The 16910-nt window shown below is 38.6% G+C and overlaps 1 protein-coding gene across 1 annotated transcript in view; it reads right to left on the minus strand.

Moving 5' to 3' along the window:
• Nucleotides 1-5132: 5132 nt before the first annotated feature.
• The window catches only part of CUNH12orf40 (chromosome unknown C12orf40 homolog), a 109086-nt gene continuing 97308 nt past the window's right edge, over nt 5133-16910 (minus strand). Inside the window, exon 13 of the mRNA XM_033222428.1 lies at nt 5133-6231. Within this exon, the coding sequence (XP_033078319.1) occupies nt 5767-6231 (465 nt within the window). The 3' untranslated portion in view covers nt 5133-5766. The remainder of the gene's footprint in view (nt 6232-16910) is intronic.

Consider the following 16910-nt stretch of genomic DNA (forward strand, 5'->3'; position numbering starts at 1 on the left):
GGATAAAATCAGGAAAAACCTTTCCTACAGTCAAAGAGAAAGCATTTATTTATATCCAAATAAAGACCCTAAATATGTCACCAAACCCAACAGAGCAGATCCTTCATGTTGGTAGTGGCTAGTTTTGTGATTTCAAACACTGTAAGGCTGGAAACACAATTGTGGAATGACAATTATTTTCTATCAGCATTTGGAAGGTATTATTACACTGTCTTTGAGCTTCCATCATTACTGTTAGTAAGTCATCTGACACCGTAGCTGTCTTTTCTTTTTTTGTTCATACTAAACTACAATTTATTGACAGAAAGAGACATACTTTGGGTATTTATGATGAGTAGTCTCATAGATCACTCAATAAGCCAAATAATGAAAAAGCAAATCACCTTGGAAAAAGATTGAAATTTCTTGTTGGTTTGACACAAAATGCTGACAAATACAAAGATAACAAAAATTAATAAAATGCCACTAAAAAAGAGGATCTAGACAACAAACTAAATGGAATCATGTTCATTCATTGTCACCATACAAGAAAACATAAAATGTCCTGAAATCTTACAGCCCATACATGAACAAAACTTGATAATATTTTCCCAAAATTTGACAACAATCCTAAAAATGTATATGATGCTACCAACAAAAAAGCTATAAAGCTGAAATAAACTTTTCCAAGCTATCAATAATAAAACTATGATCTACCATACTAGAAGAAAGACTGAATTCCTTTTATATTCTTCTTTTAGAAACTATAACACAAAAGCACTGTCATACAAAGAGCAATCAAAGAATGTGCAAATAAAAAATGCAGACAAACTACAGCAGCTTGACAGGTAGTTATTTAATCAAAACAAGATATTTTTCTGAATTTTGTCATGTTTGTAGTATTTGGTGGCTCTCTTAAATTTATAAATTGCTATAATTTCTTCCCTATTGTAAATAAATGTTGATTTTATATCTAAATTTGTATAAGTAACTTTGTATTATTTTTCTTAAAGAGGCCCCCAAATTATGTCAGTTCCTACCCCTACAAAACTTGGGTCTTCTCCTGGCTTGAAATATAGAAGACACACAATAAATGTTTACTGAATAAAATTACATTGAAAAAGTTAAAAAAAAAAACATAAAAAAAAAAAAAGAAGGCAGCAGATGAAAGCTGGGACAGATTGAAGAAAACTGAGACATATGGTCATGCTACTTAGAAGAGAAGATAATAAAATATGTTTTCTGATCTCCATCTTATAATTAGATTTGAACGCCAAATATCATTGATATTATTGCAAGTGTTTTATGATACCAACCCCTATTGTCTGATGAAATGTGAGTCTGGATTTATATTCTAGCTTATATAATTCTGAGGAAGAGGTTCCAGGAGTGTTTCAATGTGCTCCCCCACAAAAAAAAAAAATAATAATAATAATAATAGCTCAATGATGCCTATTGCCTCACTGGTTACTGCTCCATAGAGTAAATATTTGACATCAAGGACAAAAATTTAATTTTTAACTTTTTCAATGTAGCTGTCTTTTCTAAGAATGTAGTCTTTTTCTCTTCAGTGGCTTTCATGTTTTTTCATTTGACTTTGAGGCTCTGTCATTTTATTATGTTGGGACTAGAATATAGATTTCATTTTTTTTAATCCCACTTGGAAATTGCTGGTCTTCATGAATCTGTGGATTATATAATAGATAAATTCTGGAAAAGTTCTCAGCTATTAGCTCTTCAAATTATGCCTCTATTCTCTCTCTCTCCTATACTGTTGATACTTCAATTAAATACACAGAGCTTCTCACTCTGTCCTTCTTATTGTTTAATAAATGCTCTTTCATATTTTCTATTTCTTGTTCTCTTCTGGCATTCTGGAAAATTTATCCTTATATATATTTCACTTCACAAATCTCTCTTCACCTGTACCTAACATGCCACTTCACCCACATATGAAATTTTCAGCAGATGGCAGAAATGGAAACCTGAGACTGAAGAATGGTAAAACTATAAAAATTAGCAATGTTAACCTTCTAGTTATACCTATGAAGCCAATTCATCCATTCACGTGTCATAATCTCTGGCTGTCTTAATTTGACCTGCCTCAAAAACAAACTATGAGGCAAGGATTCAAGTACATATAGTTTGTTTGGGGTATGATCTCAAGAAACACATGGAAGTGGAAAGTAAGACAGATGGGAAAAGAAGGAAAGTAATAAAGTGTTTGTTATTAAGCAAGTTACCATTGTGAGCAACTTAAGGTTAATCCTTCTGAGGAACTTGGCAGGAATAGTGTTTTCCAACATGAGAGGGCACAGACATCACTCTACGGATTCCCAGGACTTATTGCCTGAGATTCTGATTCAGTAATTTGGGGGTGGGTTCCACAAATTTTAATTACTAACCAGCTCCCAACAAATGTTGATGTTATTGTTACTGGTCAGTGGATACTTTGAGTAAGCAGAGGTGTAGAACACACTTTCAAAGACTCATCCCGCTCAAGAGGCAAGGGAGGAGTATTTATCCACCAATTCCCATAAGTTATTGTTTAAAACGACTGTGCTCAAATAGCATTAACATTCTGGTACTTCCATCTGCCTCCTCCTAGGCAGAAGAGGTACTGCAGCCAAAAGAAACCCCTTAGGAAATGAGTCATGCACTGGCAGCTTCAAGTCAGGTTGGTATATATGAAAATAAGGGATGCCCAAGAAATGTAAGCTGGGCACAGATAGCATTTGCTACATTCCTATATTGTCATGGAGGAAAACAGACAACTAACCAAGAAATTATAAATAAATTACAATTGTTGTAAGTGCTTTAAAAGTAAATTACATGAAACTACCCCTAAAGATAGCCTCTCATCTTACTACAGATGGAAACTTCCTAGAGTTGTTGTGGACCAAAAAAATGTACTGTTTCACAAATATGGTTAAACACCAACTCCAGTCCAATACTGTATAGCATTAGCCCTTAATGAATGTATACTATCTTATCTGAAGACACTCTGATTGGCAGTTTACATTAGAAATATGTGCAGAATCATTAAGTTTTCATTTTGTTTCATCTGGGTAGAACTTAGCTAGGATTTACTCTGCTTTATAAACATTAAATTACAAACATGGAATGAAAACAATGTTTACTTCAACTTTAATTGCTTTTTATTTATATTGTCATCAAATGGTTTCACCAAGAGAAAGCCCAAACCAGTAATGCATTTTGAGAAGTATTTTATAATTACATAAGATGGCTTAATTTGCAAATCCATACTCACTTTCCACTCTGAATATATTTACCTCCTTAAAGCATCTAAGGAATTAACAACTGTGAAGTTAGGGAAGAGACCATAAAACTGCCTTTACTTCTGACACTCACAGCAAGTCTGTGAGTTCCAAGACCACCCTCAGATTTGATAATTCATTAGAAGGACTCATAGAACACACTGAAAGATATTACATTTACAGTTATAGTTTATAACTAAAAGGACACCAGTTAAAATCAACCAAGAGAAGAAACACATAGGACAGAATCCAGGAAAGTAACAAATGGGGAGTTTTCAGTCATCTTCCCATGGAGTCATGGACAGCATTACTTTCCTGGCAATGACTGACAATTCACATGAAGTATTGCCAACCAGGGAAGCTCCCCTGAGCCTTGGTATTCAAAGTCTTTACTTAGGCTCAATCATAGCCATGTGGCTGACTATCCAGTCTCAGTTTCTGACCCCTTAGGAAGGCAAGCTATTATCAATTTACTCAATGTCTCCATCCTAAATCATATTGTTACTATCTAAATTGGGCCAAGCTTCCTAGGCAAATAAAGATACTCATTAGCCATGACATTCCAAGGGTTTGGAGGTTACCTTCCAGAAGCCAAGGGCAAAGGCAATACCTCTTTTGGGGCAATATTAAATTCTTTACTGCACCGCATCTTACTCTGCTCTCACTGTGAGTGGTCACTGCATTTTTTAAAGCCCTGAAATTCTTCATCTTACTGAGCTTAACTGCTACATTATGACATTGATAAAAACAAAACTAGGTGTGAACTTTTGTAATTAATGTACTTTCAATATTGCTAGACTTTGATGCATATTTGGAAAAAAATCAGTTTATTTGATATTTGAAACCAACCCAAGATTCACAGCTCAAATTTATTCTACTGGTATCATTATAGTGTTCTTTTTCTATGTATCAGTCTTCATTGCTATAGTATGCAATATTTTTGCAAAATAATGCTCAGGATAATCTAATCCACAATGGACTACCTTTCATTTAGTATCTGGATAAAAATCTGGCCTTTAGAAAAACTATCAGCATACATATATAAGATAATTATATTCCCCTTTCATGAGTTGATCATTAAGCTGGAAGAAAATACTTAGGAGCTTATTGTGCTCCATAAGGCAGCAAAAATAACTTCCTAAAACTAGCTAAAAACCTGAAGATTGCTACTGCTTAAACTTTAGCTGTTGGTGTCTCCAAATTGCAATGCCTCAAATCACCTCTGCAACACAAACTCTTGAGTGATACATCTGTATATTTAAAACAAACAAACAAACAAACAAAAAACATGAAACCATTGCTTTTTTTAAAGGCACAGAAACCTCTAACAATTTTATTTTGGGTTCAGTTATATACTGGAATGCCCTCTGCTGTGTACCTTGAAATGTATCAAAACAAGTGTCAATTTTAGAGTACAAACATTTAAAATCGTTATACAAAGTAAGTGTTGTGTTAGAAACAAAGCCTGTATTTTAGAAATAGGAAATCTTGTCATGTTTATGAAAATAATCTTAGCAACATTAAAATTAGAAACATAAATCTTTTTTTCAGGCCGGGCGCGGTGGCTCAAGCCTGTAATCCCAGCACTTTGGGAGGCCGAGACGGGCGGATCACGAGGTCAGGAGATCGAGACCATCCTGGCTAATACGGTGAAACCCCGTCTCTACTAAAAAATACAAAAAACGAGCCGGGCGACGAGGCGGGCGCCTGTAGTCCCAGCTACTCGGGAGGCTGAGACAGGAGAATGGCGTGAACCCGGGAGGCGGAGCTTGCAGTGAGCTGAGAGCCGGCCACTGTACTCCAGCCTGGGCGGCAGAGCAAGACTCCGTCTCAAAAAAAAAAAAAAAAAAAAAAAAAAATCTTTTTTTCAATTTCAAACAAATCTTTTATAAAAGCATTAAAACATATTCTCGTCCTACAGAACATTTTCCTTTGAATTAATACCAGCACCAACAAAAAAACTATTTTATGCAAATCAAAGACATGTATTATCTACAAATTAATGCTAGAATTTTTAAATAGGACTATAATAAAGAGAAGTAGTTAACACAATTATTATAATGAGGACATAAAATATATTAGGTATTATTTTCTATCTTAAAGTCTTAAAAGAGAGCATTTTTGCCAGAAAATGCAACTGCAAAGAATATTAAAATAAATGCAACAAGGAAGGAAGCAATTAAGCATATTTTAATCCATAAATAACAGCATATCATTATAATATACTGAATAATCACATAAGAATGCTAGTAAATTTACAAATATATTATTTTCTAAAAACTCTACCATATACCAAAGCTATTAAGGAAATGGCTACATACAAATTAAATACATACATTAATAATATTAAAATGTTTTAACATGAACCATGAATATACTCTCTGAAGACTGTCAGCTTGTGCTTAGCTACATTTTCTCATTTCTTATCATGTTAATGAAATTTTCAACATTTACTATTGTTTTCTAAGGGCAAGTGAAATTCTACATCCTAGGTAGAGATTTTAGAATATTAGTTGTTCTTAAGGATTTCCTGCCCTCCAGTGGTATCTGCCTTAATATTTTCACTGCACCTTTCAAGGTTGCAAAGAGAAACATCACTTCTACATGTACATTTTGAAATTAGATCACACTGTATGGCAGCATCTAATTTTTCCTCCATTACAGATTCACTCTCTGTTTGTACCCCTGCATCACATCTTGCAGGCTGCAGAATGCAGTTATCACTGGTTTTGTCCTGCAAAATGTGTGCTGAATTACACTGTGACTGTGGAAACTGATCTGTATCATTTTTCACTGAGAACTGATAGAAATTCTCATTCTGTTTGTGAATTTTGTCATTGTTTTTAACAATCCCATCACCTGAAACTTTTGCCATTCTTTCTACATAAAAATTATTCGTTTTTTCCTTGGTTTTGATGGGCATCCTATTTGAATCTTCAATGTGCTGTGATATTTGATCTTCATCTTCAGATGGCTAAAAAGAAATTAATAATTTTGCTATAAACCATGCTTACATTTTTAAAATGCATTAAATCACTTCAAACGATATATCCTTAAAATCACTACTATAGAAAATTTCTACATACAGAAGAGAGTTTGGCAAGTTACAAATCAAGCCAAGTATATCATCAAAGAGTCTTCAAATAATAATCTGCCATACATCCCAGGAGGCTATGAATTTTAAAATAGCAGTAACAGTAATAATCTTTGTAATAAAAATGCAAAGAGGTAAAATGGAGAAGATAAATTTTGTCTTTTATTAGTCCCTATAAACACAGGCTCTATTATATCTCCACAAACAGAAGAAATGATATGCAGCACACTTCCTCCACTTAAAAAGAGTAGACTAGAAGAAGTACCTTTGAAGGAACAGCTAACACATATAACTTATTCAATTATTTATTGACTCATTAAGTAAAAAAGAACTACTTGTATACTTTTTATGGGCCCAGTCCAATATATATAAATATTATCTTACGAAGATAACATAACATAAGAAGAGCATCAGGTAACAAGAAATTAAACAGACAAAAGAAAAGTTAAGTAGCAATACATAAGCAATACATATCTCAACTGTTAGATAAAAAGACAAACTTTGATCATGCGGCTCCAAGATGGCTGAATAGGAACAGCTCCAGTCTACAGCTCCCAGCATGAGCGAGGCAGAAGACAGGTGATTTCAGCATTTCCAATTAAGGTACTGGGGTAATCTCACTGGGGCATGTTGGACAGTGGGGGCAGGACAGTGGGTGCAGCCCACCAAGAGTGAGCTGAAGCAGGGTGGGGCAATACCTCACCCAGGAAGTGCAAGGGGTCAGGGAATTTCCTTTGCTAGCCAAGGGAAGTGGTGACAGACGGCACCTGGAAAATCGGGTCACTCCCACCCAATACTGCACTTTTCCAAAGGTCTTAGCAAATGGCACACCAGGAGATTATATCCTGCCCCTGGCTTGGAGGGTCCCACGCCCACAAAGCCTCGCTCAATATTAGCACAGCAGTCTGAGATCCAACTTCAAGGCTTCAGCAAGGCTGGGAGAGGGGCACCCACCATTGCTAAGGCTTGAGTAGGTAAACAAAGCAGCCAGGAAGCTCCAACCGGGTGGAGCCCATCACAGCTCAGGGAGGCCTGCCTGCCTCTATAGATTCCACCTCTGGGGGCAGGGCATAGCCAGACAAAAGGCAGCAGAAACCTCTGCAGACTTAAATGTCCCTGTCTCACAGCTCTGAAGAGAGTAGTGGTTCTCCCAGCGTAGAGTTTGAGATCTGAGAACGGAGAGACTGCCTCCTCAAGTGGGTCCCTGACCCCCGAGGAGCCTAACTGGGAGGCACCCCCAGTAGGGGCAGGCTGATGCCTTACACAGCTGGGTAACCCTCTGAGATGAAGCTTCCAGAGGAACGATCAGGCAGCAACATTTGCTGTTCAGCAATATTCGCTGTTTTGCAGCCCCTGCTGCTGATACCCAGGCAAACAGGGTCTGGAGTGGTCCTCCAGCAAACTCCAACAGACCAGCAGCTGAGGGTCCTGACTGTTAGAAGGAAAACTAACAAACAGAAAGAACATCCACACCAAAACCCCATCTGTATGTCACCATGATCAAAGACCAAAGGTAGATAAAACCACAAATATGGGGAAAAAACAGAGCAGAAAAGTTGAAAATTCTAAAAATTAGAGCACCTCTCCCCCTCCAAAGGCACGCAGCTCTTTGCCAGCAACAGAACAAAGCTGGGCAAAGAATGACTTTGACGAGTTGAGAGAAGAAGACTTCAGATGATCAAACTTCTCTGAGCTAAAGGAGGAAGTTCGAACCCATCGCAAAGAAGCTAAAACCCTCAAAAAAAGATTAGATGAATGGTTAACTATAATAACCAGTGTAGGAAAGTCCTTAAATGACCTGATGGAGCTGAAAACCATGGCAAGAGAACTACATGATGAATGCACAAGCTTCAGTAGCTGATCAATCAACTGGAAGAAAGGGTATCAGTGATTCAAGATCAAATGAATGAAATGAAGCAAGAAGAGAAGTTTAGATAGAAAAGAGTAAAAAGAAACAAACAAAGCCTCCGAGAAATATGGGACTATGTGAAAAGACCAAATCTATGTCTGATTGGTGTACCTGAAAGTGACGGGGAGAATGGAACCCAGCTGGAAAACACACTTCAGGTTATTATCCAGGAGAACTTCCCCAAACTAGCAAGGCAGACCAACGTTGAAATTCAGGAAATACAGAGAACGCCACAAAGATACTCCTCGAGAAGAGCAACTCCAATACACATAATTGTCAGATTCACCAAAGTTGAAATGAAGTAAAACATGTTAAGGGCAGTCAGAGAGAAAGGTCAGGTTACCCACAAAGGGAAGCCCATTAGACTAACAGTAGAAGCTTTGGCGGAAACTCTACAAGTCAGAAGAGAGTGGGGGCCAATATTCAATATTCTTAAAGGAAAGAATTTTCAACCCAAAATTTCATATCCAGCCAAACGAAGCTTCATAAGTGAAGGAGAAATAAAATCCTTTACAGAAAAGCAAATGCTGAGAGATTTTTGTCACCATCAGGCCTGCCCTACAAGAGCTCCTGAAGGAAGCACTAAACAGGGAAAGGAATAACTGGTACCAGCCACTGCCAAAACATGCCAAATTGTAAAGACCATCAATGCTAGGAAGAAACTGCATCAACTAACGAGCAAAATAACCAGCTAACATCATAATGACAGGATCAAATTCACACATAACAATATTAACCTTAAATGTAAATGGACTAAATGTTCCGATTAAAAGACACAGATTGGCAAATTGGATAAAGAGTCAAGACCGCCTGGGTGCGGTGGCTCAAGCTTGTAATCCCAGCACTTTGGAAGGTGGAGGTGGGCGGATCACAAGGTCAGGAGATCGAGACCATCCTGACTAACACGGTGAAACCCCATCTCCACTAAAAAATACAAAAAAACTAGCTGGGTGAGGTGGCCGGCACCTGTAATCCCGGCTACTCAGGAGGCTGAGGCAGGAGAATGGCGTAGACTCGGAAGGCGGAGCTTGCAGTGAGCCGAGATCCAGTCACCAAACTCCAGCCTGGGCAACAGAGTGAGACTCCATCTCAAAAAAAAAAAAAAAAGAAGGGTCAAGACCCATCAGTGTGCTGTATTCAGGAGATCCATCTCAAGTGCAGAGACACACATAGGCTCAAAATAAAGGGATGGAGGAAGATCTACCAAGCAAGTGGAAAACAAAAAAAGGCAGGGGTTGCAATCCTAGTCTGTGATAAAACAGACTTTAAACGAACAAAGATAAAAAGAGACAAAGAAAGCCATTACATAATAGTAAAGGGATCAATTCAGCAGGAATAGGTAATTATCCTAAATATATATGCACCCAATAGAGGAACACCCAGATTCATAAAGCAAGTCCTTAGAGACCTACAGAGACTTACACACCCACATAAAAATAATGGGAGACTTTAACACCCCACTGTCATAATTAGACAGATCAATAAGACAGAAAGTTAACAAGGATATCCAGGAATTGAACTCATCTCTGCACCAAGCAGACCTAATAGACATCTACAGAACTCTCCACGTAAAATCAATAGAATCAATATTCTTGTCAGCACCACATGGCACTTATTCCAAAATTGACCAAACAGTTGGAACTAAAGCACTTCTCAGCAACTGTAAAAGAACAGAAATTATAACAAACCTTCTCTCAGACCACAGTGCAATCAAACTAGAACTCAGGATTAAGAAACTCACTCAAAACCTCTCAACTACATGGAAACTAAACAACCTGCTCCTGAATGACTACTGGGTACATGACGAAATGAATGCAGAAATAAAGATGTTCCTTGGAACCAGTGAGAGCAAAGACACAACATACCAGAATCTCTGGGACACATTTAAAACAGTGTGTAGAGGGAAATTTATAGCACTAAATGCCCACAAAAGAAAGCAGGAAAGATCAAAAATTGACACCCTAACATCATAATTAAAAGAACTAGAGAAGCAAAAACTAATAAATTCAAAAGCTAGCAGAAGGGAAGAAATAACTAAGATCAGAGTAGAACTGAAGGAGACAGAGACACAAAAAATTCTTCAAAAAAATCAATGAATCCAGAAGCTGGTTTTTGGAAAAGAGCAACAAACTTGATAGGCTGCTAGCAAGACTAATAAAGAAGAAAAGAGAGAAGAATCAAAAAGAAGCAACAAAAAATCATAAAGCGGATATCACCATCAATCCCACAGAAATACAAACTACTATGAGAGAATACTATAAACACCTCTACACAAATAAACTAGAAAAACTAGAAGAAATGGTAAATTCCTGGACACATACACCCTCCCAAGACTAAACTAGGAAGAAGTTGAATCCCTGAATAGATCAATAACAGGCTCTGAAAGTGAGGCAATAATTAATATCCTACCAACCAAAAAGAGTCCAGGACTAGACGGATTCACAGCCAAATTCTACCAAAGGTACAAGGAGGAGCTGGTACCATTCCTTCTTAAACTATTACAGTCAATAGAAAAAGAGGGAATCCTCCCTAACTCACTTTATGAGGCCAGCATCATCCTGATACCAAAGCCTGGCAGAGACACAACAAAAAAACAGAATTTTAGAACAATACTCCTGATTAACTTTGATGCAAAAATCCTCAATAAAACACTGGTAAACTGGAGGGGTGGAGCAAGATGGCCGAATACGAACAGCTCCAGTCTTCAGCTCCCAGAGAGAGCAACACAGAACACGGGATTTCTGCATTTTCAACTGAGGTACTGGGGTCATCTCACTAGGGAGTGCCGGACAATCGGTGCTGCTGCAGCCCGACCAGCAAGAGCTGAAGCAGGGTGAGGCATCGCCTCACCTGGGAAGCGCAAGGGGGAAGGGAATCCCTTTTCCTAGCCAGGGGAATGGAGACACACAACACCTGGAAAATCAGGTAACTCCCACCCCAATACTGCACTTTAAGCAAACGGGCACACCAGGAGATTATATCCCACACCTGGCTGGGAGGGTCCCACGCCCAGGGAGCCTTCCTCATTGCTAGCACAGCAGTCTGCAATCTAACTGCAAGGCAGCAGTGAGGCTGGGAGAGGGGTACCCACCATTGCTGAGGCTTAAGTAGGTAAACAAAGCCCTGGGAAGATTGAACGGCGAGGAGCTCACAGCAGCTCAAGGAGGCCTGCCAGTCTCTATAGACTTCACCTCTGGGGACAGGGCACAGCTAAACAACAACAACAACAACAAAAACAACAACAAAAGCAGCAGAAACCTCTGCAGATGCAAACGACTCTGTCTGACAGCTTTGAAGAGAGCAGTGGATCTCCCAACACGGAGGTTGAGATCTGAGAAGGGACAGACTGCCTGCTCAAGTGGGTCCCTGACCCCTGAGTAGCCTAACTGGGAGACATCCTCCACTAGGGGCAGACTGACACCCCACACCTCACACAGTGGAGTACACCCCTGAGAGGAAACTTCCAAAGCAAGAATCAGACAGGTACACTTGCTGTTCAGCAGTATTCTATCTTCTGCAGCCTCTGCTGCTGACACCCAGGCACACAGGGTCTGGAGTGGACCTCAAGCAATCTCCAACAGACCTACAGCTAAGGGTCCTGACTGTTAGAAGAAAAACTAACAAATAGAAAAGACACCTACACCAAAACCCCATCAGTACATCACCATCATCAATGACCAGAGGCAGATAAAACCACAAAGATGGGGAAAAAGCAGGGCAGAAAAGCTGGAAATTCAAAAAATCAGAGTGCATCTCCCCCTCCAAAGGAATGCAGCTCATCGCCAGCAACAGATCAAAGCTGGACAGAGAATGACTTTGACGAGATGAGAGAAGAAGGCTTCAGACCATCAAACTTCTCAGGGCTGAAGGAGGAATTATGTACCCAGTGCAAAAAAACAAAAAATCTTGAAAAAAGAGTGGAAGAATTGATAACCAGAATAATTAATGCAGAAAAGGCCATAAACGAACTCACAGAGATGAAAACCATGACACAAGAAATACGTGACAAATGCACAAGTTTCAGTAACTGACTCAATCAACTGGAAGAAAGAGTATCAGCGATTGAGGATCAAATGAATGAAATGAAGTGAGAAGAGAAATCTAAAGAAAAAAGAAGAAAAAGAAATGAACAAAGCCTGCAAGAAGTATGGGATTATGTAAAAAGACCAAATCTACGTCTGATTGGGGTGTCTGAAAGTGAGGGAGAAAATGGAATCAAGTTGGAAAACACTCTTCAGGATATCATCCAGGAGAACTTCCCCAACCTAGTACGGCAGGCCAACATTCAAATTCAGGAAATACAGAGAACGCCACAAAGATACTCCTTGAGAAGAGCAACTCCAATACATATAATTGTCAGATTTACCAAAGTTGAAATGAAGGAAAAAATCTTGAGGGCAGCCAGAGAGAAAGGTCAGGTTACCCACAAAGGGAAGCCCATCAGACTAACAGCAGATCTCTCGGCAGAAACTCTACAAGCCAGAAGAGAGTGGGGGCCAATATTCAACATTCTTAAATAAAAGAATTTTAAACCCAGAATTTCATATCCAGCCAAACTAAGTTTCATAAGTGAAGGAGAAATAAAATCCTTTACAGATAAGCAAATGCTTAGAGAGATTTTATCACCACCAGGTCTGCCTTACAAGAGACCCTGAATGAAGCCCTAAACATGGAAAGGAACAACCGGTACCAGCCATTGCAAAAACATGCCAAAATGTAAAGACCATCGAGGCTAGGAAGAAACTGCATCAACTAACGAGCAAAATAACCAGTTAATACCATAATGGCAGGATCAAGTTCACACATAACAATATTAACCTTAAACGTAAATGGACTAAATGCTCCAATTAAGACACAGACTGGCAAACTGGATAAAGAGTCAGGATCCATCAGTCTGCTGTATTCAGGAGATCCATCTCACATGCAGAGACATACATAGGCTCCAAATAAAGGGATGGAGGAAGATCTACCAAGCAAATGGAGAACAAAAAAAAGCAGGGGTTGCAATCCTAGTCTCTGATAAAACAGACTTTAAACCATCAAAGATCAAAAGAGACAAAGAAGGCCATTACATAATGGTAAAGGGATCAATTCAACAGGAAGAGCTAACTATCCTAAATATTTATGCACCCAATACAGGAGCACCCAGATTCATAAAGCAAGTCCTTAGAGACTTACAAAGAGACTTAGACTCCCATACAATAATAATGGGAGACTTCAACACTCCACTGTCAACATTAGACAGATCAACGAGACAGAAAGTTCACAAGGATATCCAGGAATTGAACTCATCTCTGCAGCAAGCAGACCTAATAGACATCGATAGAACTCTCCACCCCAAATCAACAGAATATACAATCTTCTCAGCACCACATCACACTTATTACAAAAATGACCACATAATTCAAAGTAAAGCACTCCTCAGCAAATGTAAAAGAACAGAAATTATAACAAACTGTCTCTCAGACCACAGTGCAATCAAATTAGAACTCAGGATTAAGAAACTCAATCAAAACCGCTCAAACACATGGAAACTGAACAACCTGCACCTGAATGACTACTGGGTACATAACGAAATGAAGGCAGAAATAAAGATGTTCTTGGAAACCAATGAGAACAAAGATACAACATACCAGAATCTCTGGGACACATTTAAAGCAGTGTATAGAGGGAAATTTATAGCACTAAATGCCCACAAGAGAAAGCTGGAAAGATCTAAAATTGACACTCTAACATCACAATTAAAAGAACTAGAGAAGCAAAGCAAACACATTCAAAAGCTAGCAGAAGGCAAGAAATAACTAAGATCAGAGCAGAACTGAAGGAGATAGAGACACAAAAAACTCTCCAAAAGATCAATGAATCCAGGAGTTGGTTTTTTGAAAAGATCAACAAAATTGATAGACCGCTAGTAAGACTAATAAAGAAGAAAAGAGAGAAGAATCAAATAGACACAATGAAAAATGATAAAGGGGATATCACCACCGACCCCACAGAAATACAAACTACCATCAGAGAATACTATAAACACCTCTATGCAAATAAACTAGAAAATCTAGAAGAAATGGATAATTTCCTGGACACTTACACTCTTCCAAGACTAAACCAGGAAGAAGTTGAATCCCTGAATAGAACAATAGCAGGCTCTGAAATTGAGGCAATAATTAATAGCCTACCAACCAAAAGAAGTCCAGGACCAGATGGATTCACAGCTGAATTCTACCAGAGGTACAAGGAGGAGCTGGTACCATTCCTTCTGAAACTATTCCAATCAATAGAAAAAGAGGGAATCCTCCCTAACTCATTTTATGAGGCCAACATCATCCTGATACCAAAGCCTGGCAGAGACACAACAAAAAAAGAGAATTTTAGACCAATATCCCTGATGAACATCGATGTAAAAATCCTCAATGAAATACTGGCAAACCGGATCCAGCAACACAGCAAAAAGCTTATCCACCATGATCAAGTGGGCTTCATCCCTGGGATGCAAGGCTGGTTCAACATTCGCAAATCAATAAACGTAATCCAGCATATAAACAGAACCAAAGACAAAAACCACATAATTATCTCAATAGATGCAGAAAAGGCTTTTGACAAAATTCAGCAGCCCTTCATGCTAAAAACGCTCAATAAATTCGGTATTGATGGAACGTATCTCAAAATAATAAGAGCTATTTATGACAAACCCACAGCCAATATCATACTTAATGGGCAAAAACTGGAAAAATTCCTTTGGAAAACGCACAAGACAGGGATGCCCTGTCTCACCACTCCTATTCAACATAGTGTTGGAAGTTCTGGCTAGGGCAATGAGGCAAGAGAAAGAAATCAAGGGAATTCAGTTAGAAAAAGAAGAAGTCAATTTGTCCCTCTTTGCAGATGACATGATTGAATATTTAGAAAACCCCATTGTCTCAGCCCAAAATCTTCTTAAGCTGATAAGAAACTTCAGCAAAGTCTCAGGATACAAAATTAATGTGCAAAAATCACAAGCATTCTTATACACCAGTAACAGACAAACAGAGAGCCAAATCATGAATGAACTTCCATTCACAATTGCTTCAAAGAGAATAAAATACCTAGGAATCCAACTTACAAGGGATGTCAAGGACCTCTTCAAGGAGAACTACAAACCACTGCTCAGTGAAATCAAAGAGGACACTAACAAATGGAAGAACATACCATGCTCATGGATAGGAAGAATCAATATCGTGAAAATGGCCATACTGCCCAAGGTGATTTATAGATTCAATGCCATCCCCATCAAGCTACCATTGAGTTTCTTCACAGAATTGGAAAAAACTGCTTTAAAGTTTATATGGAACCAAAAAAGAGCCCGCATTGCCAAGACAATCCTAAGCCCAAAGAAAAAAGCTGGAGGCATCACGCTCCCTGACTTCAAACTATACTACAAGGCTACAGTAACCAAAACAGCATGGTACTGGTACCACAACAGAGATATAGACCAATGGAACAGAACAGAGTCCTCAGAAATAATACTACACATCTACAAACATCTGATCTTTGATAAACCTGAGAAAAACAAGCAATGGGGAAAGGATTCCCTATTTAATAAATGGTGCTGGGAAAATTGGCTAGCCATAAGTAGAAAGCTGAAACTGGATCCTTTCCTTACTCCTTATACGAAAATTAATTCAAGATGGATTAGAGACTTAAATGTTAGACCTAATACCATAAAAACCCTAGAAGAAAACGTAGGTAATACCATTCAGGACATAGGCATGGGCAAAGATTTCATGTCTAAAACACCAAAAGCAATGGCAACAAAAGCCAAAAATGACAAATGGGATCCAATTAAACTAAAGAGCTTCTAAACAGTAAAAGAAATTAACATCAGAGCGAGCAGGCAACCTACAGAATGGGAGAAAATTTTTGCAATCTACTCATCAGACAAACGGCTAATATCCAGAACCTACAAAGAACTCAAACAAATTTACAAGAAAAAAACAAACAACCCCATCAAAAAGTGGGCAAAGGATATGAACAGACATTTCTCAAAAGAAGACATGCATACAGCCAAGAGACACATGAAAAAATGCTCATCATCACTCGCCATCGGAGAAATGCAAATCAAAACCACAATCAGATACCATCTCACACTAGTTAGAATGGCAATCATTAAAAAGTCAGGAAACAACAGGTGCTGGAGAGGATGTGGAGAAATAGGAATACTTTTACACTGTTGGTGGGATTGTAAACTCGTACAACCATTATGGAAAACAGTACGGCAATTCCTCAAGGATCTAGAACTAGACGTACCATATGACCCAGTCATCCCACTACTGGGTATATACCCAATGGATTATAAATCATGCTGCTATAAGGACACATGTACACGTATGTTTACTGCAGCACTATTCACAATAGCAAAGACTTGGAATCAACCCAAATGTCCATCAGTGACAGACTGGATTAAGAAAATGTGGCACATATACACCATGGAATACTATGCAGCCATAAAAAAGGATGAGTTTGTGTCCTTTGTAGGGACATGGATGCAGCTGGAAACCATCATTCTTAGCAAACTATCACAAGAACAGAAAACCAAACACCGCATGTTCTCACTCATAGGTGGGAACTGAACAATGAGATCACTTGGCCTCAGGAAGGGGAATATCACACATTG

This window comes from Trachypithecus francoisi, unplaced genomic scaffold, assembly GCF_009764315.1.
Source record: "Trachypithecus francoisi isolate TF-2019V2 unplaced genomic scaffold, Tfra_2.0 Lachesis_group11, whole genome shotgun sequence".
Classification (NCBI taxonomy): Eukaryota; Metazoa; Chordata; class Mammalia; order Primates; family Cercopithecidae; genus Trachypithecus; species Trachypithecus francoisi.